The 23,672-nt window shown below is 43.2% G+C and overlaps 1 protein-coding gene across 2 annotated transcripts in view; it reads right to left on the reverse strand.

Annotated features, from left to right (window-relative positions):
• LOC124038182 (tight junction-associated protein 1-like) overlaps nucleotides 1-23,672 on the reverse strand; it is a 124,521-nt gene that overhangs the window by 38,469 nt on the left and 62,380 nt on the right. The window contains exons 2-5 of one of the 2 annotated variants that reach the window (XM_046353721.1): nucleotides 22,729-22,839; nucleotides 17,839-17,890; nucleotides 10,701-10,886; nucleotides 6,872-6,900 (exon numbers count right to left, since the gene is read on the reverse strand). In XM_046353721.1, the coding sequence (XP_046209677.1) occupies nucleotides 6,872-6,900; nucleotides 10,701-10,853 (182 nt within the window). In that variant the 5' untranslated portion in view covers nucleotides 10,854-10,886; nucleotides 17,839-17,890; nucleotides 22,729-22,839. Of the gene's footprint in view, nucleotides 1-6,871; nucleotides 6,901-10,700; nucleotides 10,896-17,838; nucleotides 17,891-22,728; nucleotides 22,840-23,672 lie in introns of both variants that reach the window. The other variant, XM_046353720.1, reaches the window with a different exon arrangement.

The following is a 23,672-nucleotide window of genomic DNA, read 5'->3' on the forward strand; positions in this document are numbered from 1 at the left end:
AGTTCCTCTGTGGAGATGGGAGAACCTTCCAAAAGGACAACTATCACTTCACCAATCAGGCCTTTATGGTAGAGTGGTTAGACGGAAGCCACCGCTCAGTAAAAATGTTTGAAAGCCCGCTTGGAGTTTGCCAAAAGGCACCTAAAGAACTCTCAGACCATGAGAAGCAAGATTCTCTGGTCTGATGAAAACAAAATGTAACTATTTGGCCTGCATGCAAAGCGTCATGTCTGGAGGAAATCTGGCCATCCCTACGGTGAAACATGATGGTGCCAGCATCATGCTGTGGGGATGTTTTTCAGCAGGCAGGGACTTGAGCTGACCAAGGTCCTGCTCCGTCCTTTGTAGCTCCCTACCTAGTCAGGGTCAAAGGAAAGATGAACAGAGCAAAGTAAGATAAATCCTTGATGAAAACCTGCTCCAGAGCGCTCTGGACCTCAGGCTGGAGCAAAGGTTCACCTTCCAAAAGGACAACGACCCTAAGCACACAGTGTGGGGCAGCAGATAGCCTAGCGGTAAGAGCGTTATTCCAGTAACCGAAAGGTTGCTAGTTTGAATCCCAGAGTCGACTAGGTGAAAAATCTGACGATTTTCAAGGCACGTAACCCCAATTGATCCAGGGTCAGCATCAATGATGGAAACATTTAATTTCACACCGCACAGGTTACAAATAAGCGCCTCCTATTTGACCTTTATAAGAAGCTAAGCTTATGCCTTGTAAATGTAAGCATTGAGGAAAAATGTAGATGCATTATATGATACAATACAAGATTTACACAGAACTCAACTCCTGCTAACCAATGCACAGTGTGTATATAAAAGCAAGGTATCAGGAACTTCGGATCTAACCTGGATGATTTACAACAGCAAAGCAAAATAAGCATATCACAGCATGAAAGGGTCTTGCAAATTCAGAGAACCTATCACCTTAGTCCACAGTGGTTGGGATACTTTTTCGGCTGTGTTACAAACAGCTCTAACAGCCTTGCATACTGAGATGCTCCACAGGAGCCAACAAAGAGGTGGAGGAGAGTGGCACATTGGGGAAATAACTGTGATAAGAGAAAACAGAGATTCAAAAGCTTTCAGAAGGTAATTTGAAAGACTGGGATTGTAAGACGTTCTCAGAGGTCAGTTTTTTATATTTTTTTACAAGCATTAAACTTTGTCCTTGTGATCAGAGTGGTAGGCATGTTCATCATAGTGAGCTGGGGAAAAAATGAAATGCTATCAAAATTTGAAAAAAAAAAAAAAACTACATTTGCCATAGGCCTATATCGAAACACCCAACAGCAGCTCTTAGGATGGCCAACAGACCGACAGCCATCCCTAGGCCTCTGATGTCTATTTCCCTGACTGCTTCACGGCAACAACATAGTCAGTCATCTCATCCCTGTCGCTTCTTATCGGTCTTTCATAGGCCCCTTATCCCATGGTAGTCACAACCTGACACTGAGTGACAGAATACAACAGGTACACGTCTCGAGATAAAGGCTGGAAGGATGCGTGTTCCGTGTTACGTCTAGTCAACCAAACAGAAAATCAGACCCGGCATATGGGAAGAGAGGTAAACAAAAAGCCTCTAATTAAAATAAGCATGGTTGAGCATGGCTGGTTGAGAGGCAGTTTAAAACTCTTGAGGCACAGCGAGGTTCCAGCGGAGAATGGGAAACTATTCCTGGCCGAGCTGGACTTTTTCTGACATGTTCCCCATTCAGAGGGGTGTGGTGGAAGGAGGGAGAGAGAGAGGAGGAAGATCTGTCCGTCAATCGACGTGTCGGTAATCCCATTCATCTGAGAAACACATGTTGGGAAATTTGCTCCTCACAGTCCTCTGCAGCATATGCAGTAGACCAACAGCCAAGATTCAGCCATGACAAAACCGCTCTACTACTGGGGAGACAGAACATGCTCTAGCCTCTGTAGAGGCTTGGTGCCTTGAGGAATTCCAGGGCAAGAGTGGGCAACTGGGCGGTACTCATTAACAGCAGCACTCAGCTCAGGTCCGGTTGTATTCAGTCAGACACAGGTCATCTCCCACAGAATTATTCAACATCCCACACGAGCACATGGGGCATCTAGGCCAATCGATTATGTTGCCTGTGTGCCACAAAGTAGCTTACCAGCATTTCCCACCACAGGGAAGAGAGAGGGAGGGAGGATCCAACAGCCGCTACGTCAGCGGAAATTCATTATGCATTGCAGTCTGATGCCCATACATGTGGATAGTGGCCTGATAACATTTACCCTAGCGCGCACGTCACAGCTTGTTCACTGACACCAAAGGGCACTTCACTTGTAGCGTACCACAGAGACAGAGACTGCGCTAGACTTCACTGTGAGAGGATAAGATGAAACTTCAAAAACACAGGCACTGTGACACACACACTTGATAGATTTAGTAGTAATTAGCTGAGTATAGGGATTCCTGTGGGAGAGGAAGTGGAGCGGAGGAGGACAGGAGGACTGATGGAGGTGAGAGTGCCATCTGTAACTAGAACTAGTGGTCGGTCTCTGCTTTGACTCATCATTAGCTGTGTGGCAGCAGCAGGTGTGTGCTTTCACAGCCAGGACTGCCGAGGCTCTCAGGGAGGTCCGGTAGGGAGATGGCACTGATCACACAGATTCACTCTGAGCCCAGTCTGGGGTGGGAGGAGGGTTGTGTGGTTGACAGATGTTGGTGCTAACAGCAACCTGCTCCTCTTCCGTTCGCCCACCTGTGCAGTGCCCATTTGAACACACCGCAGGGCCTAGTCATCATCGCACCAGATGGGATTTCCCACATCTCTATGAACCCTCCCTCCCCTCCGTCTCAGTGCTACTGACGCAGAGGCTGGGTGTCTGAGGGTGTATTCACACTTGGTCACTTTCAGCTAATTTTTGTGAACTAAGTGCGATTTGCTTATTTTTTGGTGCAGCGTGAAGACTCCAAAGGAACTCCGACCCTTCAAAAGAGCCCACGAAGCAAACCGAACTGAGACCCATCTCGAGAGTTCGTTTCACTTGAATTCCATGGTCCGGTTCCCTATTTTTTAGGCAATGTGAACACAAAGATCTGCAGGTTCCCTTGTCATTATTCCCGCATACACACTAGATTACTGCAACGTCATTTCCCCTGCCATAACCCTTCACATTGGTGCCACAAAAGAGAGAAGATGATATGTAGGGTCGTATTCATTATGCAAATTCTGTTGCAAAGCATTTCTTAAACGGAAGCAGACAGAACGGGGAGAAACCTACCTGAATTTGTCCAATAGAAACTCTTGTTTTAGTTCACTGTTGTTTGGCCAATGATTACACCCCAGGTTCGGAGAAAAGAACTTGTGCTGTTTTTGGATATTGATTAGAGATCTTCAAGGATGTACAGACAGTAAAAATGTTTGAGTTTAGTTCAGAGTATTTGTTTGGGATATGTGATCTATAGGCTAAGAGCTTCATAAACTGTTTATTTGATTGTGGAGTTTAAATAGTGTGAGAAGAAACCAACATATTTGGTGAGAATCACAACATTGGGTACAAAATCATTTCTTGCTCTTAAAAGGGGCCTACAATGGGTGTACAATTTTCAATTACAGCATTATTTAAATCAGTGGTTATTCTTATGCTATTTATTCTGTTACCAATAATATTTACTATTTTAATAGTATTTTCTGATTGCAAATATTATGTCTCACCTTTTAACTAAATGCAATATTTGCTATTAAAATGTACAGTGCATTTGGAAAGTATTCAGATCCCTGGACTTTTTCCATATTTTGTTGCATTACAGCCTTATTCTAAAATGGATTACATTTGTATTTCCTCATCAATCTAGACACAATGCCCCATAATGACAAAGGAAAAACAGGTTTATAGAATCAGTAAAGTTTAGACACACCTACCTATGGGTTTTCCTTTATTTTCTACATTGTAGAATAATAGTGAAGACATCAAAACTATGAAATAACACATATGGAATCATGTAGTACCCAAAAAAGTGTTACATCAAAATATATGTTCTATTTGAGATGCTTTAAAGTTGCCACCCTTTGCCTTGATGACAGCTTTGCACACTCTTGGCATTCTCTCAACCAGCTTAACCTGGAATGCTTTTTAGCACTTGTTGGCTGCTTTTCCTTCAATCTGCGGTCCAACTAATTCCAACCATCTCACCTGGGTTTAGGTTGGGTGATTGTGGAGGCCAGGTCATCTGACGCAGCACCACATCACTCTCATTCTTGGTCAAACACACAGCCTGGATGTGTGTTTTGGGTCATTGTCCTGTTGAAAAACAAATGAAATCCCATCTGGTTTGCGCTTAGTGGGACTATCACTGCAGAAAGCTGTGGTAGCCATGTTGGTTAAGTGTGTCTTGAATTCTAAATAAATCAGTGTCACCAGCAAAGCACTTCCAAACCACCTCCTCCATGCTTCACGGTGGGAACCACACATGCAGAGACCATCCATTCACCTACTCTGCGTCTAACAAAGACAGCGGTTGGAACTACTACATGATTCTATTAGTGTTATTTCATAGTTTTGATGTCTTCACTATTATCCTATAATGTAGAAAAATAGTTCTAAAAAAAAATAGGTCTCTCCAGAGATGTTAAAATCGTGTTCAAGTCCGGGCTCTGGCTGGGCCACTCAAGGACATTGAGAATTGTCCCGAGGCCACTCCTGTGTTGTCTTGGCTGTGTGCTTAGGGTCGTTGTCCTGTAGGAAGGTGAACCTTTGCCCAAGTCTGAGGTCCTGAGCACTCTGGGGCAGGTTTCCATCAAGGATCTCTCTGTACATTGCTCCGTTCATCTTTCCCTCAATCCTGTTATGTCTCCCAGTCCCTGCCGCTGAAAAACATCCCCACAGCATTATGCTGCCACCATCATGATTCACCATAGAAATGGTGCCAGGTTTCCTTCAGATTTGATGCTTGGCATTCAGGCCAAAGAGTTCAATCTTGGTTCCATCAGACCAAATAATCTCGTTTCTCATGGTCAGTCATTAAGGTGCCTTTTTTCAAACTCCAAGCAGGCTGTCATGTGCCTTTTACTAAGGAGTGGCTTCCGTCTGTCCACTCTACCATAAAGGCCTGATTATTAGAGTGCTGCAGAGATGGCTGTCCTTCTGGAAGGTTCTCCCATCTCCACAGAGGAACTCTGGAGCTCTGTCAGGGTTCTTGGTCTCCCCCAAGTGCTCAGTTTGGTCAGGCGGCATGCTCTAAGAAGAATCTTGTTGGTTCCAAACTTCTATTTGAGAATGATGGAGACCACTGTGTTCTTGGGGACCTTCAATGCTGCAGAAATGTTTTGGTACCTTTCCCCCAGGTATGTGCTTTTGACACAATCCTGTCTCTGAGCTCTATGGACAATTCCTTTGATCTTATGGCTTGGTTTTTGCTCTGATATGCACCGTCAAACTGCATGACCTTATATAGACAGATGTGTGCCTTTCCAAATCATGTCCAATCAATTGAATTTACCACAGGTGGACTCCAATCAAGTTGTAGAAACATCTCAAGGATGATCAATGGGAACAGGATGCACCGGAGCTCAATTTCGAGTCTCATAGCAAAGGGTCTGAAAACTTAAGTAAATAAGCTATCGGTTTTTATTTTTAATACATTTGCAAACATTTCTGAAGACCTGTTTTCGCTTTGTCATTATGGGGTATTGTGTTTAGATTGATGAGGAAAACTACATATTTAATCAATTTTAGAATAAGGCTGTAACATAAAATAAAAAGTCAAGGGGTCTGAACACTTTCCGAATGCACTTGAAGTAGGTATATTTCGCTGTTCCATAACACTTCGTAAAAACCCACAGTACATTGAGTGAATGTTGGAAAAAGATCATGGTTCCTCTCTAAACATAGCAATGTGAATGCAAAGAGGACTCAGACCACAAAATAGATGAAGTGAACTGGCAAAACAGTTGAGTCCTCTTATAAAGGCAAGGGCAGTGTGAACACAAATAATAATTATTTAGCTTATTTTTACCCCCTTTTTCTCCCCAAATTTCGATCGTGTCTCATCGCTGCAACTCCCCAACGGGCTCAGGAGAGGGGAAGGGGGGAGTCATGCGTCCTCCAAAAAAAATGACCCTTAACACCCGCCAGCTTAACCCGGCAGCCAGTCCGCACCAATGTGTCAGAAGAAACACCATTCAACTGGCAACCAGGGTCAACCTATAGTCGCCTGGCCTGCCACAAGGAGTCGCTAGGGCGCGATGAGCCAAGTATAGCCTCCCCGGCCAAACCCTGCCCTAACCTGGTCAACGATGGGCCAATTGTCAGCGTCCTATTGGACTCCCGGCCACGGCCAGTTGTGACACAGCCCGGGAATGAACCTGGGTCTGTAGTAACGCCTCTAGCCCTGTGGCATTACTACAGTGCCTTTCATCCCCTGCGCTACTGGAGAGGCCCATCCCAGCGTTCACTTTAAAGAGGACTGGGATCGGTTGTTTTAAAGAGGACTACATGTGGCCTGCCCGGCTCCCTCTCCCCAGAAAGCGTCTAGACCAGAGCAGCTGGGGGGTTCCAGTGAAAGGCTGGCTGTGGCCATAGCTCGGTGCCAATCTGGCTGTCCACTATAAGCAGCCTATCTACCCACTGCCAATCAGGTCTTGCCACCCAGGGATACAGCTTCACACACAGTAAAGACAGAGTTATACAGTACACTGTAGAAGTGTCAACACTGGGCTCAAAGTGAGGCAGGCAAATAGACACAGAAACCCATCGCCAAAGAACCATGCCAAGACATGCATAAGTTGACTTTTTTCTGTTTGTTTAAACTAAGTCAAATTTGGGTATTTTCAATCCTGTGGCTGAAGCATTTCACAGAAAACACAACATATATTTATCAAAGTAAGCATGAGGAGATAAAATAACCACTTACTTGATCCTGTCTGCATCTGATAAGGAGTCCTGCAACAACAGAAACATCCCATTACATTTGGCCATTGTGGATATGTTTGCAACAAAACAGAGATTTTCCTGGACTGGCTGTAATTTCCTGAGAATAAAGCATTGTCAAGAAAAAAAAAAGCATAAAATTCTCAGCTGCCCTGGCAAACTCTGTCATATGGGGGAAAACATTGGTAATTACTTTTAAAAAGGCTATCTACAACCTCGAGGCATTGAGCGAGACGGGCAGTGAGCAGACCTTGGAAAAAGCTGAGACGCACTCTGACAACAATCCACAATGTCAACAATCACTGGCTTTCAAGGTAGAAGTTGTAGCATAAATTGTACACAGGTTCTATGTTTATAATAAATAATTTTTCACTGCACAGATTCCTTAGTAGTTTTCAGTGTTAGCCACATTTCTGTTGAAGCCAAAGGTTTACAGAGATGAGCAGCCAGGGCATAAGTTTAAATTGTGTCTCTCTTAGCTGCATAGGTCAATAAGTACACGCCTCATGGAGCTATGAAATCAATTTGACAGCCCCTGTCATTCTGCCAACTAAAAATGCCATCCGTTTACACAGAGGGGCCATCTGCACATCTACAGCACTTAAGAGGCTAGTTATCAGCATTAGATTTAAGAATATGGTAGTCTCATATCTGTAGGATAATTGCACTTTAATAATTAAGAATAATTGTTAGAGGCATAATTTAAATAAAACATTTGGTCCCCACACGTTGTTATTCGATTTTTGTCATTGCAGAACCAATTATATTTTTGTAAACTTGGACAAAATTTTGGCACCCCGGAGCTAGTACTTGGTTGCACAGCCTTTGGCCAAGATAACAGCAGACCAACTCTTATTTTAGCCATCTTTTGAGCTTGCTGAACCCTTCAACTGGCAATTTTGCAGATTTTCAGCAGCAAATTGCTCTAATTCTTCAATGTTGGAGGGGTAACCTCCAACTGCTGTTTTCAGCTCTTGCCATAGGTTATGGCCTCTCCTCTGGCCAATCTAGAACAGTCCACTGTTTTTATTGAAATATTCCAGTGTGCTTTTGATGTTTCTTTGGAGTTGTCCTGCTGGAAGACCCACAACCTTCAACAGAGACAGCTTTTGGACACAAGGTTGAACATTACACTCAAACACCTTCATAATTGGCTGATTTCATGATGTCACACATTCAAGGCTCACAGTACCAGAGGCAGCAAAGCAACCCCACAGCATTGTCGAACCTCCCTCATGTTTGAATGTTTGATTATAGGGAGGGTGTACATTTCTTTGAATGCTTAATTTAGTTGTTGGTTAACATAGAAAGACCTCACTGTGGAAGGAGACACAAGAAAGCCCGATTGATTCATGAAACCCACCTAAACCAGCCTAAATCCCGGGGGAAATGATCTACGGACCAAATTATTTGACTATAGAGATCAGTGCTGTATTTACTGACGACTAAATTAAGTTTTCAATTTAATCAAACATGGGGGAGGTACGACAATGCTGTAGCGTTGCTTTGCTGCCTCTGGTACTGGGTGCCTTTAACGTGTGCAAGACATGAAATCAGCAAATCATGTGTTTTGGGGTCCTGTGTTCAACCTAGTGTCCAAAAACTGGGTCTCCATTGATGGTTTTGGGTCTTGCACCAAGCCAATGACCCCAAACACACATCAAAAAGCAGTCAGGAATGGTTCAAAAAGAGATGCTGGACTGTTGGAGTGGCCAGCAAAGAGTCCAGATCTGAATCACATCCATAACCTATGGCAAGACCTGAAAACAGCAGTTGGTGGAGGGCACCCCTCAAACATTGAAGTATTAGAGCAATTTGCTGCTGAAAAGTAGGCAAAATTATCAGTAGAAATGTCCAGCAAGCTCATTGGTGACTCCAAGAAGCATTTGTTGGCAGTTATCTTGACCAAAAGCTGTGCAACCGAGTACTAGCTCCAGGTTGCCAAAAATGTGTCCATTTGTCTTAAGTTAACAAAAATAAAATTGGTTCTGCAATGTTGACAATCGAATAACAAGATGAGAACAGACACTTTTCAATTTCTAATTATTTTATAATTTTGGGGGGATTTTTCTTTTTTTTAAAGAAAAGTGAGCCAATATATTTGGCTGCAACTGTAGCTAGAGCAGAATACCGTACAATAAAATAAAGATATCTAAAAGTAAAATGATAGACTCACATGACACAGCTGCACAAGACTAAACTTTTCAGTTTGGATTGAACTAGAATGCTGGCTAGTGAATGCCACTTGAATGCTCTTTCAAGCCATCTAGGGAGATGACTTACCTTCCGTTAATGGCGAATGTAATTTATATTTATAATATAACGAGAGTTGTAGCTAAGCAACTCGCAGGTTGAATCATCTCTCGACACAATACACAGAAATTGGTTGAGAAGGCTTCCAATTATTTTTCTGGAAGGCGTACAACAATGAACGGGGGAAAGAAGGAGAAATTCTCCTCACATACCTTGATCTGTGATAAAATTGAAAAAGAGCTGTGTTGTGATACAGTTGTCACTTGTTCCCTCTCAGATTGAGGAGGCTGGGGCACGTATTTAGCTGTGAGTCTACTCATAGTGTCTTTGTGCTGTGTCCTGGTCTCCAGCTGAGAGGGCTGGTGCTGTTGTTGCTGGTGATGCTCCCCTTGCCGACTCTTGTCCTCCCAATCAGTCTCACTGCTGCGTCGGGAGCTGGAGTCCCCTCCACCCCCCACATGACTGTAGATGGGCCCCTCCATTTTGGGCCTTGCTCCCTCTCGATGGGGGTCTGCCCTGACAGGGTCTGCCCTACGCTTCTTTTCATCCTGGTCGGGGCTGTCCTTCCTAAGGGGGATGCGCCAGGTCTTGGGCCGGCCCTCTTTGTCCTTCCTGGAAGGCCTGTCCCTGTTCAGCGCCGAGGACCACTCGTCCCACGGCCGGCTCTTCTCAGATTTCCTCTCGGCTCCTCGCTTCTTCACTTCAGGAGTCTGGGGGGCATTCTGTGCCTGGTGCTGGTTACCCTTAGCTGGTCTTGGGGCCTCTTGCTTTTTTCCACCCAGCATCTGCATTCTGGCAGGGCAGATGACCCTAGTGGTGACATCATTCAGGAAGTTGGAGAATTTCAACTTATTTTCCAGAAACTGTATCTTTCTCTCTGAGGGCGCTGAGCTGGATGAGGTAGAAGATGGGGAAACCTGTCTGATAGAAGAGGTCCTGCCCAGATCCTTCCTCTCAGTCTCCCTGTCCAGAGACTTGCTCTCGGGTTTCCGGCCACGGATCTGGCCCAGCATTTCAACAGACTTGGACTTCCTGAGGTCTGAGAAGTGTGCGCCCAGCTGGTTGGGCTGCTTTAGGATCCCCTTAGGAGGGAGGGCCGGTCTCTGGAAGGATGTCTGCTGGTGGTGCTGACCACCTCTGGGCACCAGGATCTCTGCATTGTCCTTGAAGGCCAGCGAGCGCTCCATGCTACGACTGGACTGGGCTATGGAGGCGGAGTGGCCACCTCGCTGGGAGTCCTCTGAGCTGAGGTCCTCGTCTCCAGATAGAGCGAGTAAGCCCTCACTGCGGCTCAAGAAGTGGCTCGTCCCCTGTAGATCTCTGGCTGTCTGGTTGGCAGTGACGCCCACGGTGATGCCTCCATGGCTGAAGATGCGGGGTGGGGGCAGGACGGTAAGCTCCAGGCTAGACAGGCTGGAGACGTCCAGTTCGCTGTCCGAGAGCAGAGACCAGGAGGGGGAGAATATATTGCGGCCCTCAGGACTAACTGGGCATTTCAGGTAGGGGTCTGTGAACCTTGATCGCTGAAAACCTGAGGTATGGTTTGGAATGCGAATTACCTGGCAGGGGTCAGGCAGGTTGGGGCCAGCGGTGTGGGCAGGCGGCGTGCTCCCACTAAGGTCCTCTCGAAACAAGGGCAGGCTGTTTCGTGTCTCGCGGTGCTGAGGCGGAGCCTTGCGGTAAGGCTTCCTGGCCGGGGCAGCGCTCGTCATCCTTGGCGTTCAGCGTCCGTCTGTCTGTCCGTTCTGTTATTCCTGCCAGGAGACAAGCATTAGATGTGGTGGAGGTAGCAGCAGCCCTGAGTCCTGCTCTGTGCAAAAAGCCAGCTGTAAAGGTCTGTGTCCAGTTCCCCAGTCTTTCTCTCCCTCTCTCACACAACCATTCTCTCTCTCCCTGGCTCTCTACTCTGCTGCTCGCGCTCTCTCCTAAAGTGGCTGCAACGAAAAAGTGGTTTGAATCAATAGGGCTTTGAGAGCAGCAGCATTGGACAGTAAAGAAAGTGGCTGCCTGGTGCAGACTGTTAGTGGTGGAGAGTGGAGGGAGGGGTTTGGGATGCCACTTCAAATGAACATCATACACATGTCAATTTATGTGTTGTGATGTGGAGGGCTTTTAAAATATCTGCTCTCAGAATTCTGCCTGCAGAGTATGTGTATATGTGCAATAGAAAGAGAGGAAAATATGAGCATGCCCTCAAGCCTACGATTGATTACAAGCAGAAGTGTGTTTCCAATAGAGGAACTCTTAAACTCCAGTCCACGGGCTGGCAGAATTGATTATAGTGGGCTAAGTTTAGAACGGGAAAACAAGCCACATTCGTTAGGGGGGGGGGGGTGGGGGGGTGGATTCATTTCCTATCAAACCATGGACCACAAGCACACACTGATGCACCGGAAGGTACTTTTAGGAACACAGGCACACCAACACCCACACTAGTGGTCATAAATGACTAAAAAGCTTAAAGCTGAACAAGAGAAGGACGCGTCACTATATCCATTCTGATTGATAACTTTGCTTCCGCTGAGTCACTCTATAGCCCTGTGGATCCAATTGCCAGTGAGTGGAGAAACACCACAGAGCTGCCTATGCTTCCTGCCATCACAGACTAGGATACTGTAGTCCTCTCTATATCCATTATACAATGTTGCTAATGCCAGTCTGATGCACTCATTGCAGTGAAAGCCATAGAAATAATTTCAAGAGGTTCAGATAGAAAAAAAGGTAGATTGAAGGACAACCATTTGTATCCCTGATGAGAGCATTCTGAAATAAATCATGATTAGGAAAACGTTATTGTGGAATATAGTAAGGTCTCAACCCCCTCTTCAGTCTAACAGCGTGTTTTTACCAGATACGGCGTCAGCAAGAGAAGTACTGCCCCCATTCATTTTCAGCGAGGGCACGCTGAGAATTGTGCAGGGGATTGTGGGAAGGTGAGCAGTGAGAACCCTGCTAGCAGAGCAGTAGAAAATGTTGAGCTCTACTTTATGCAAATTTCACACAACCACCATTGCCAACTGAGGAGCAGATGTTTGCTTGATTATCTTCCGTTCATGAAACATAGTTCTGCATGTAATTTTATCCGGGCTAGCAAAAACAAAAAAAGATGGAGGAAAGCCAATCACAGTCTTGTTTTCCAATTCTATATAAAGTTGCGATGCTAGAATACAGACAAAATCAGAAGGTCAATGGGATGGAGTAAGATTGCAGAGAGATAAAACATTATGGAGTCTTAAAGGAGGCCTGGGTAAGGCCAAAATGTCATATGCCAACTTCGATTAATTATTTCTCAATTATGCTTTTAGATACAAAATGTCAAACGTCAACAATCCATCCTCCAAATGACCATTCAATTCATTACATTTTGTGAAAATCCCCCAAATCAGTATTTTTTTTCAGATGGGTCTTCTAAGTTAAAGCTCTGCCTGAAAAACACCATTATTATAACTGACTAAGGCCAAGTTTACGATATCTTATAAAAGGAAGTCAAACTTCAGCTTATCAGAGATGAAATCACTTACAGTGAATCTGAAGTGACAGCCCTCAATTGGAACATGAACATTTTGGAATGCCATTTCCCTAAAGACAGTATTTGAATGAGACACAGGGGGTCTGGGTAAATGAGTGCACGAGTTAATCAGCCTTGGAATGAATGATCAGACGCAATTACAGCACAGAGCCAATCAGGTAAAGGGACCGTGAGTGTATGTCTGAAATTACAGCACATCAAATGAAATGATTCTGATTAAAGGAGGACGACATCTCAATACTAGTTGCTAGCAGGTACAGCGGTATTTAGAACAAAGTTAAATTGACTACATCACACTATAGCAAAGCCTAGTCACTGTCATACTTGTGTACGTGACATGAAATCTAATAAACTATTCTGAGCTGATGCATGATGATACTGACATGCTGCAAGAGATTAAATAGATGCCACAAGCCAACATCATTGAAAAGGAAAAGGCGCAACACTCGCACACCATAAAACATTCATTGTTTTATTTATGGTAATATAAGCAATGTAAAATATGTTTAAAAAAAGATATATATATTTTCTTTGAAAGATTTTCACACCACAAGATCCCATTTTATAAAACGACTTGAAAAAAACTAAACGGCATCATCATTATGGGAAAACACAGCTCTTCCACCTTAAAATAATGACACACAGGAGCAAATACATATTAGGGATGTGACAAATGGAAAATATATTCACGTTTAAACCGCCTTTTTTTGTAATCATCAGTTTTTCATCAAAACCATACAAAAAGGTCAGAAAATTCCACGTCTCAATTCACAATCCTGCTGCCAGCAACGGTTTGGGTCTCACACTGCGTCCCTTTCAAAAAGTTTAAGCCTTGCACCTGTACTACCATTGCTGCAAAGTAGGGTGCACAATATATCGGCAAACATATTGGAGTCGGTCGAAATTAGTTAAAAATGCCAACATCGGCCCGATGTCTAGGTTAACGAAGATGTGCAAAACCGATGTCAAAGCTGACGTGGATACCTATATAATGTAGGTGGTACATGTAATGACACCACATAAAAAGTTGGAGCAACACATGCAACACAGCATTCCTAACCTAGCCCACAATGTCTGCTGTGTGGAGTGAGCATTCAACAAGTCCAGCAGTCATCTGAAAGAGTAAGAAAATTTAAGCGAGACAACTCAAAGGCGAAATCCATTAAAGCCAAGATAATGGAATTCATTACCATTGACAATCAACCGTTCTCTGTCGTGGGTGATGTTTGCTTTCGCCGACTGGTCGAGCACCGGTACACACTACCAAGTGCGCTATTTTTCAGACGTTGCCCTACTGGAGTTTCACAGTAAGAGAGTCACTGCTATTAGCTTGTCAACATACATACTATGGAATGCCGTTTGGGTCATTGTGTGTCAAATAATATACAGTAGCACTGTCAAAGCTGTAAAAAACAAAAGTCTACAAACAAGCAAACACCGGCCACAAAAAATGTGTTTAAAATACCGCGTTAGTAATAAAGCATAATTTGTTTGACCGCAACTTCTGGGGTAGCTAGGTTTAGCTTGGTACCTAGCTAGCACCAATACAACCAGCCTGAAAACAATGACCAGCAGAAACTGCAGTCATTTTCATTATTCTTACCAATGATTTAGGAATCCTTGTGAGTAAGTATTAGCTAGGTTGCCACTTGTTCGCCTATTGAAAATTAACTTCAGTTCATGAAAATAAATAGCTAGCCAGCTACTTAACCCTTTTGCCCAAAGCTAACGTTATAAGCAGCCAGCTAGCTTCATCTGGCTAGTGAGGCTCGACCGGACCGGGTTATGTGTTGTGAAGCTAGCCACAATAAGGATTAGGCACAATAGTGGGTATAAAATAAAAGTATATAATTGACAGTGATGCAAATGAATACAAATAGTAGAATTATGCCATACTTTGATTTAAGGCTAACCGCAAAGTCCACTATTGTGGTTAGCTTCACATAGATGGGTCCGACCACCATTAATTAAATAACTGTCTTGTAAATTAGGGTTATTTTAGATGACACCGAGCTATGCTACTATAACAAATTGTGTAAATTTGCTATGTTTATGGGGAAGAACATTGTTTGCATCCATGAGCTAGCTAGCTTTTTTATGACCAGCACTGTAGGTGTGCGAGGTAACTTTACTAGCATACTTATCGATGAACCGTTGTGACAGCATAATCAATGTGCATTAACTACGTATAAAATTAATGAACGCGTTAAATTATGTGATGTGCTTTCATATTCAGGTCCTGATTGGTCAAATAGTGTTATTTGACACGTCAAATAGTAGATCCTTTTTGACACGCAAAGACCCAAACGGCGTTCCATAGATACCCTGGTTCAGACTGAAATGACTAAACAAATGAACAATGAAACAGCACAGCAAGTAAATTGAAAGAAATAAGTTTTGATTGTTTTACTGGTAACAGGGACATACGTAAATGCCAACAAAATAACTTTTTGGTCAGTGTGGTGTGCGTGTAACCTTTATTTAACTGGACAAGTCAGTTAACAAATTCTTATTAACAATGACGGCCTACCCTGGCCAAACCCGGACGACGTTGAGCCAATTGTGCGCTGCCCTATGAGACTCCTAATCACAGCCAGATGTGATACAGCCTGGATTCAAACCAGGGACTGTAGTGACTCCTCTTGCACTGAGATGCAGTGCCTTAGACCTCTGCATCCATGTGTGTTAACTATTCAACTGTACTACAATGATTAAAAGGCCTCTAAATCGGCCAAAAATGTAATATCGGTGCGTCGCTACTGCAAAGTTTACACTTCCTCATTTAACTTCTCAAAGAATTGCCATACAGGACTTCACTGCTGTCACTTGCCTTTCTCTGCCATTTTTCCAACTGTTAACAACGATGGAGAGTCGACATTTCCCATTTCTGAGTGTCAAGATTCGAGTCCACAAGGAATTGACTCCTAAGATTCAGTATTTTGGGTACGGAGGAGACTGATTAGTTGCCGTACTTCCAAGAACAAACACCAGCATCATTCATAGCAAGCTAGCTAGGGATGGAGAGAGAGGGGAGGGGTACAGTATAGGCAGGTCGGCCACCAGACAGACAGCGTCAGAACCATGTACTAGGCCTATCTATCGGCAAACAAACGCTGTATCTCACAATTTCTTGGCTTGCAATGTTTTGCAACTTCAGAACAGCAGGGCCTTTCATCAATGAATAGGATATTCTACAAGCACAGAATGAAAACTTAACACACACTCGCATCATAAGCAAAGAGAAAGAGCTGGCGAGCCATCGCAAGGGAGAGAAGGGAGGGTGCAGGCAGAAAGAACCGTGCACATGCAGTGCCTTCGTAAAGTATTCAGACCCCTTGACTTTTTCCACATTTTGTTACTTCACAGCCTTATTCCAAAATGTATTAAATAAATAACAATTCCTCAGCAATCTACACACAATACCCCAAAATGACAAAGTGAAAGCAGGTTTATAGAAATGTTTGCACATTAGGAGGGGTGCGTCACTTGAGTGGGTTGAGTCACTGACGTGATCTTGCTGTCCGTGTTGGCGCCCCCATTGGGTTCATGCCGTGGGGGAGATCTTCGTGGGATATAGCCTCGTCTTAGGGTAGTAAGTTTGTGGTTTGAATATATCCCTCTAGTGGTGTGGGGGATGTGTTTTGGCAAAGTGGGTGGGTTTGTATCCTGCCTGGTTGGCCCTGTCAGGGGGTATCATCGGATGGGGCCACAGTGTCTTCCGTCCCCTCCGGTCTCAGCTTCCAGTATTTATGCTGCAATAGTTTGTGTATCGGGGGGTTAGGGTCAGTCTTACATCTGGAGTATTTCTCCTGTCTTCAAATCAAATTTTATTAGTCACATGCGATGAATACAACAGTGAAATGCTTACTTACGAGCCCCTTAACAACAATGAAGTTTTAAAAAATAGATACGAATAAGAAATAAAAATAAGTAATTAAAGAGCTGCAATGAAATAACAATAGCGAGACTATATACAGGGGGGTACCGATACAGAGTCAATGTGCAGACGGTGAGTTGAGGTAATATGTACATGTAGGTAGAGTTATTAAAGTGACTATGCATTGATGATAACAACAGAGATTGTGGGGATGTTTTTCTGCAGCAGCGACTGGGAGACTAGTCAGAATGATGAATGAAGCAAAGTACAGAGAGATTCTTGATGAAAACCTGCTTCAGAGGGCTCAGGACCTGAGACTGGAGCAAAGGTTCACCTTCATACAGGACAACGATCCTAAGCACACAGCCAAGACAATGCAGAAGTGGCTTCGGGACAAGTCTCTGAATGTTCTTGAGTGGCCCAGCCAGAGCCCGGACTTGAACCCAATCGAACATCTCTGGAGAAACCTGAAAATAGCTGTGCAGCAACACTCCTCATCCAACCTGACAGAGCTTGAGAAGATCTTCAGAGAGGAATGGGAGAAACTCCCCAAATACAGGTGTGCCAAGCTTGTAGCGTCATACCCAAGAAGACTCGAGGCTGTAATCACTGCCAAAGGTGCTTCAACAAAGTACTGAGTAAAGGGTCTGAATACTTATGTAAATGTGATTTATTTTTAATTATACATTTGCAAAAAAAATCTAGAAACCTGTTTTGGCTTTGTCATTATGGGTGTAGATTGTAGATTGATGAGGGGGAAAAAGCTTTAAATACATTTTAGAGTAACCAAAAATGTCGAAAAAGTCAAGGGGTTTGAAAACTTTTCTAATGCACTGTATATTTCGGGGAGGCAGGTAGCCTAGTGGTTAGAGCATTGAGCCAGTAAGGTTGCTAGATCGAATCCCTGAGCTGACAAGGTAGAAATCTATCGTTCTGCCCCTGAACAAGGCAGTTAACCCACTGTTCCCCGGTAGGCCATCATTGTAAATATGAATTTGTTCTTAACTGACATGCCTAGTTAAATAAAAGTTTTTTTTTAAATTCTTGGTAATCTCCCTCTCGCAATATCTTGACTTGCATTCCTCACAAATTTACCAAAGTAACCTAAAGTTCGCCTCTTACGGTCTGATTTTATTTAAGCTAGTTAGGCTATAACAAGGCTATAACAAGGTACATAATATGGATGTGATAACTGCACTCTGATTTTATACTGTACTGGAATAAATCTAGATATCTGGATATAATGATTCTACGAAAATAAGCACCATACCCAAGAAAATAAGCACCATACCCAAGTTATTCCAGCGATGTCCTCATTCACAGGTTCCTAAGTCACAGGCATTCTGAAACACACAAAGGAGCAGGCTGAATTTAGATCAAAAGGGTTAGAGAAAAGTAGCCAATAGTTAGCGATTTCATTTCACACGTGATAGAAAGGATTCCGTGCATGTGCTGCTATGCTGGGTTCCCTCCTCTAGAATCGTGAAGCACCAGGGGACTCACTCACCTGAGACAACCCTACAAACATTCTGTAATGACATCCACTGGGATTTGAGTGACATTGTTCACAATGATAACAGGTTTCAAAAATGGGTCACTGAAAATCCAAGAACTTTTCACACTCAACTGTTCTGAGGCCCCCTCACGAAAATGTTCAATCAAATATTGAGCAGTGTGGCACAAGTGGAAATTCACACATGGTTGACAGCAGGACTCTTCCCACAACATTCAGTGCTCCACTTTTCTGATCTTCAATTACCGTTGATTTGGTGGCAGTTATATACTGAACAAATATATAAAACGCAACATGCAAAAACGATTTTACCGAGTTACAGGTCATGTAAGGAAATGGGATGTCACATGACTGGGCAGGGGTGCAGCCATGGGTTCGCCTGGGAAGGCATAGGCCCACCCACTTGGGAGAATGGCTGATCCAATCACTATTTGTTTTTCCAAACAAAGGGGCTTTAAAATAAGACAGAAATACTCCTCAGTTTCATCAGGTGTCCGGGTGGCTGGTATCAGACTATCCTGCAGGTCAAGAAGTCGGATGTGGAAGTCCTTTTCTGGCGTGGTTATATGTGGTCTGTGTTTGTGAGGCTGGTTGGACGTACTGCCAAATTCTCTAAAACGACATTGGAGGCAGCTTATGGTAGAGCAATGAACATTCAATTCTCGCCACCATCCTCGATGCTAGGTACCTGGACCGCTACTTCGATGCAGACTAGAAACAGAGTTCAGGTGAAATGTTAAACACAGCTCGATGGAAGATTGAAACGGACCCATGACAGCTAATCAAATGGCTACCCAAACTATGCATTGTTTCCTGCCACCCACCCAACAACCGCTCTTTTAAGCCGTTGCTACTCTCTGTTTATCCTCTATGCATAGTCACATTAACTTATCCTACATGTACATATTTCCTCAAATAGCCCGACTAACCGGTGCACCCGCACATTGACTCTGTACCAGTACCACTTGTATATAGCCTCGCTACTGTTATTTTTTATGTTTTTTTATTTATTTATCTATTGTTTACTTCATACCTTTAAAAAAAACTTAAACTGCACTGTTGGTTAAGAGCTTGTAAGTAAGCATTTCGCTCTAAGGTCAACACCGGTTGTATTTGGCACACGTGACAGAGGTGAAACTTCACTGTTTGACATGTATGATAAGATCCGGGTTGAGAATGAAACGACTGAACAAATGAACAATGAAACAGCACAGCAAGTAAGTGAAAGAAATACGTTTTGATTATGTTTTACTGGTAATGGGGACATACGTAAATGCCAACAAAATAACTTTTTGCTCAGTGTGTGCGTTTCAAATATTCAACTGTACTAGAATGCTTAAAAGGCCGCACAAAATGTAAATATCGGTGTCAGGTAGCGCATGTTTAAATGGAGAATACTCTTGTTTAACACAGCGAGTGTGTCATATTGCTGTAAGATCTCGAAGGCTATATATATTTATTTATTTTTCTAAATAAATCCAGCTTAAAACAACATTTTAAATATTTTCCACTGCCTCTTCTGTTCTCTCAAAGTCTCTGCCTTGACCTGATCCAATACCATATTTATTCAGTGTAAAAGTGCTCTTTCTTTTGTGCCTTTCAGGGCCTTTTGCTGTGGATAAGCAAGCCCTGCAGGGGGATGTGGCAGAGAATAACACATGAAGGCCTGTGCGATGGCCGCCAGCCATGCGTGACAATCAGCCGGTGGTGCTGTTGAATACAGCCACATGCGCATACAGACACACACAAGTCTGCAAAGTGCAAACCCGTACGTGCACAAACACACACATACACACACACACTTCAGTTCCAACACAGTCTCACACTCTCCAATGGCACTACCTCAGACCACCATCATCGTATCTACCCCACAGGCTGAGACACAGCAAGGCCATTACTCATAAAGTATTGCATGTTTTAATAAATTCTTCACAGTGCCATGGCTAACCGGCAGGGGTTAATATTTATCTGAGGACCAGAGACAGTAAAGAGGGCTGCTTCTAAAAAGTGGCACACAGCAGTGTGTGATATTTTACTTAATTGAAAATCATGATGATTACAAACTAGGAGAAAATGGAACACAGGCTGCTTTTACACAAGCAGCCCAATTCTGATCTTGATTTCACTAATTGGTCTTTTGACCAATCAGATCAGCTCTGGAAAAGAGCTAATGTGAAAAGATCGATGCGATTGACCAATTAGTGACAAAAATATAAGAATTGTGTTGACTGTCTAAACACAGCCATCGTGTCGTCCTCTCCAAGGTCACCCACAGTGTTTTAGAAAGGGCTCATTTACTATTGAACAAGCCAGTCAACATTAGGGAATCAGACTCCATTTTTAAAGTCTAAATTAGGCTTACAGCCTAAGGGCACAGCTATGGGAAGAGCACTACCACAGAGCTTTATGATGTTATGAGCCATAGAAATAGAATTATTATTTTAAGAGCCATCTTTACGGCCACCCTGAACAGCGGGGTTGGTTTAGGAGAACCCTAACGGTGATGCGTTTCCTTTGCCTTTGCCCTGGCAGCACTCTGTCTATAACTGATGGGATGTTGCTCCTCCTTATCGGTGCAACCTCTGCTGTCATTTTGTGCGAATGTGTCTCGTTAGATGGCTCTTAACTCCCATGTCTAGCATCCAGTTACCAGTGGTCACCCTGCTCTGTCCAACATCCTATTTTCAGCCTTCTATTGATTGCTTTTAAGAGGACAATTGGCTGACCTTAACTGACATTACCTGAACAGCTGAATCGAGGAAGATGGACTCTCCCCTATATCTGGTTCCTTGCCAGGTTTCTTCCTTTCTTCTGGGAGAGTTTTTCTAAGGCTTGCTCTTGGGAGGTTAAGGCCTTGGCTTTGTTGAACTTTCTGTAACAAATTACTTTGTGAAAATTGTGCTCGACTAACAAAGTTTAATTAATTGATTGTACCGCCATTTTGCCTCAATCCAATATAGTGACCAATTAGAGCAGCTGTTGGTGCCGAGGGGCGAGATGAAGGCATACAGCTTGTGTACTCAGTAGTGCTAACCGATTAACCAACATTTCAGCAATCTTTCGGTTTTTAAACAGCTAATTGACCAGTATCGGTTAAATTATTTGAATTCCATTTTGTTCAGTTGTTTTTCTCGTCAGCTCAATGCGCAGTTTCTCGAAAGATGAATTGGATCAAGCTCGAACTGCGCAATGTAGTAGGGAGTTGTAGTTTCCAACAGGCCAATATGCTACATCGTATAGTGCAGAAAATGTGGTAATTAACTATAATCACCATAAACCATTGCGCGCCTACTTGTCGGGTCTGTGTGGGGCAAACACGGAGAGGGAGAGAACACGTGTTCGAGGGAGAGCAGATGCATCTCCACCTGAAAATACGTGATCTAAGTGATTAATAGTTGGTATTCAGCAGTCATAACAGTATGCCTTATTTACTTTGAAGAACTAAAATAGTGATTTGTCAGACATTCAAGGCAGCAGCCATATAGAGATGAGATGACTTGGAATGAAACAAAAGAATATACACAACTGAAATATATTATTAAAGTAATGTTAATAAATTATGGCTAAGTGATATAAGCAGTAATGGGCAGTCAACTACATTAATGGGACTTGTCATTTTTTATTCTGTTTTACAACATTCAACCCACATAATGCATAGTGCACTTACTGTAAAATATATATATATATACATTTTTTAAAAATCAACATCGAAAACCATATTTTTAAAAATTATTAAAATATCAGACCTCAAAAAGCACTAATTGCTCAGCACTAGTCACCTCAAATTGGTCTAATGAAAAAGCAGCTACATATAAATCGAGCCTGGTGAGGGTCGTTTGCAAAAACCCAAATGAACAAATGTTTCCACTGAGGTGAGGGTAGTGCTCTATTATTAACAAGCACCTGGACTGGGCGATGGTGTGCTCTACATGGCCGTGTCCAGTGTTGTTTGGGCGAAGCTTGAATAATTTAATGGAGGAAGAGATGGCTACGGTTCATATAACTGAGCCCATGGAAAAAGAAAGAAAGAAAAATATTTTTGTCTTCCTAGGACGTCACGTATGGGAGAGAGAATAATAACCCAAGTCATTACGTGCCACTGAGAGCTCTTGACTTGGTGTAACCTGGGCGGCTGACTTTCATTCTCCACCATTATAATGAGGCTGGAGCGATTGTACTAACGCAACAACGAAAGACCAAACATTTACAAAAGAAGTGTCTCTTCGTTCTCATTTACATTAAGTAAACAGAAAACCATTACATAATCCTCTTGTATGAATAAATAAACCTGTTTAAACCGATTCTATTTCAAACCTGAGTGAAAAGCATTCTTCCCTGTAGAAACCATAGGAGAACATCCAAACAGCAGGAGGTTCAGTGTGCCACGCTAAACTTAACTTAAAAGCAATTCACAAAACAGTAACACCACAATGTGCAGAAGGGAAATTCATGTGTATTTTAGCAGTATAATTGGAGTGATTCTGTGCATATTTCATACAGAAAGAGAGGAAAAACCAAGGACAGAGTAATGAATGGAAAGCATACTTTGTGTGTGTGGTGTGTCTGTGAGGAGGTAGAGAGAGCAAGCAAGAGGGGGAGAGAGAGTGAGAAATGGGGAGAGAACGAAAGCAGGATTATAGAGAGAATCGCATATGAATAGTCCCTCACCTTTAAGAGTATATGCTGCGTGCTCCAGACTCATCACCCTGAGTGTGTCCCCTCTTCGTTTCCTCTTCGTACTCTCTCTCTTGGCATGTGAACCTCTGGGCTACTGATAACCTGAAACAAAAGAAGGTGGATGGAAAAACACAGCCGTGTTAGTACCTCTGGGCTGTCAATCTCCCGACTCTTCGGATACGGTAACAAGCCAGACGAAGCTGGGGCTCAAGGGACAGTGTGTGCGAAGCAAGCCTCATAAGGGAGTCTGTTTCATTCTCTGTCCTTTACATTAACTCCTACACAGTCTGACTGACTGACTGCTGCCACACACTAGCTAGCTTCCTCTTCTACTCTAGAATAATCATGAGGATTCTATTGAGAAAAATATATAATTTTAGACAGCCACTGTGCCTTCTCAAAGTGACTCACTGTGCTCTATTTGTCAGAATCCGACACGAAAGGAGAAGGCCTTGATAATACATTTAGCCTTGATAACACATTTTTTGCTTGGATGGAACTTTGTCTGGAAGTGTTGGATTCTGGGTTAAACTTGGTATATTGCTTTACTAGAGACTGGTTTTTACGTCAGAAGTGAATGGTTATCTGTAGGAGCCAGATGGCTTTGGAATGTGCTGGGTGGACGGGAGGAAGTCACAGGATTGCTGTAGGGATATGGGTGGACATCTTTGGATTAGGCAAATGAGGGGGTTGAGGTCAGGTCAGATCCCCTTAAGGGAGAAATGACGGTTTATTACCCTATTACTTCGTCTTCCTGTCGAACCATAAAAGATGTAAGGATTGGAGAGAAGGAGTAGTACCTAATAAGAGTATATATATACTTGTCGTGGTTGAAACATGTTTTGTCTGATGCAGCTGTATTGATCCTCTTGGAAGAATAAAATTGTTTAAGCTGTCAACTTTTTTTACTCTGAGAATTAGAACCAAAACACTTG

The sequence above is a fragment of the Oncorhynchus gorbuscha genome, linkage group LG06, assembly GCF_021184085.1.
Source record: "Oncorhynchus gorbuscha isolate QuinsamMale2020 ecotype Even-year linkage group LG06, OgorEven_v1.0, whole genome shotgun sequence".
Classification (NCBI taxonomy): domain Eukaryota; kingdom Metazoa; phylum Chordata; class Actinopteri; order Salmoniformes; family Salmonidae; genus Oncorhynchus; species Oncorhynchus gorbuscha.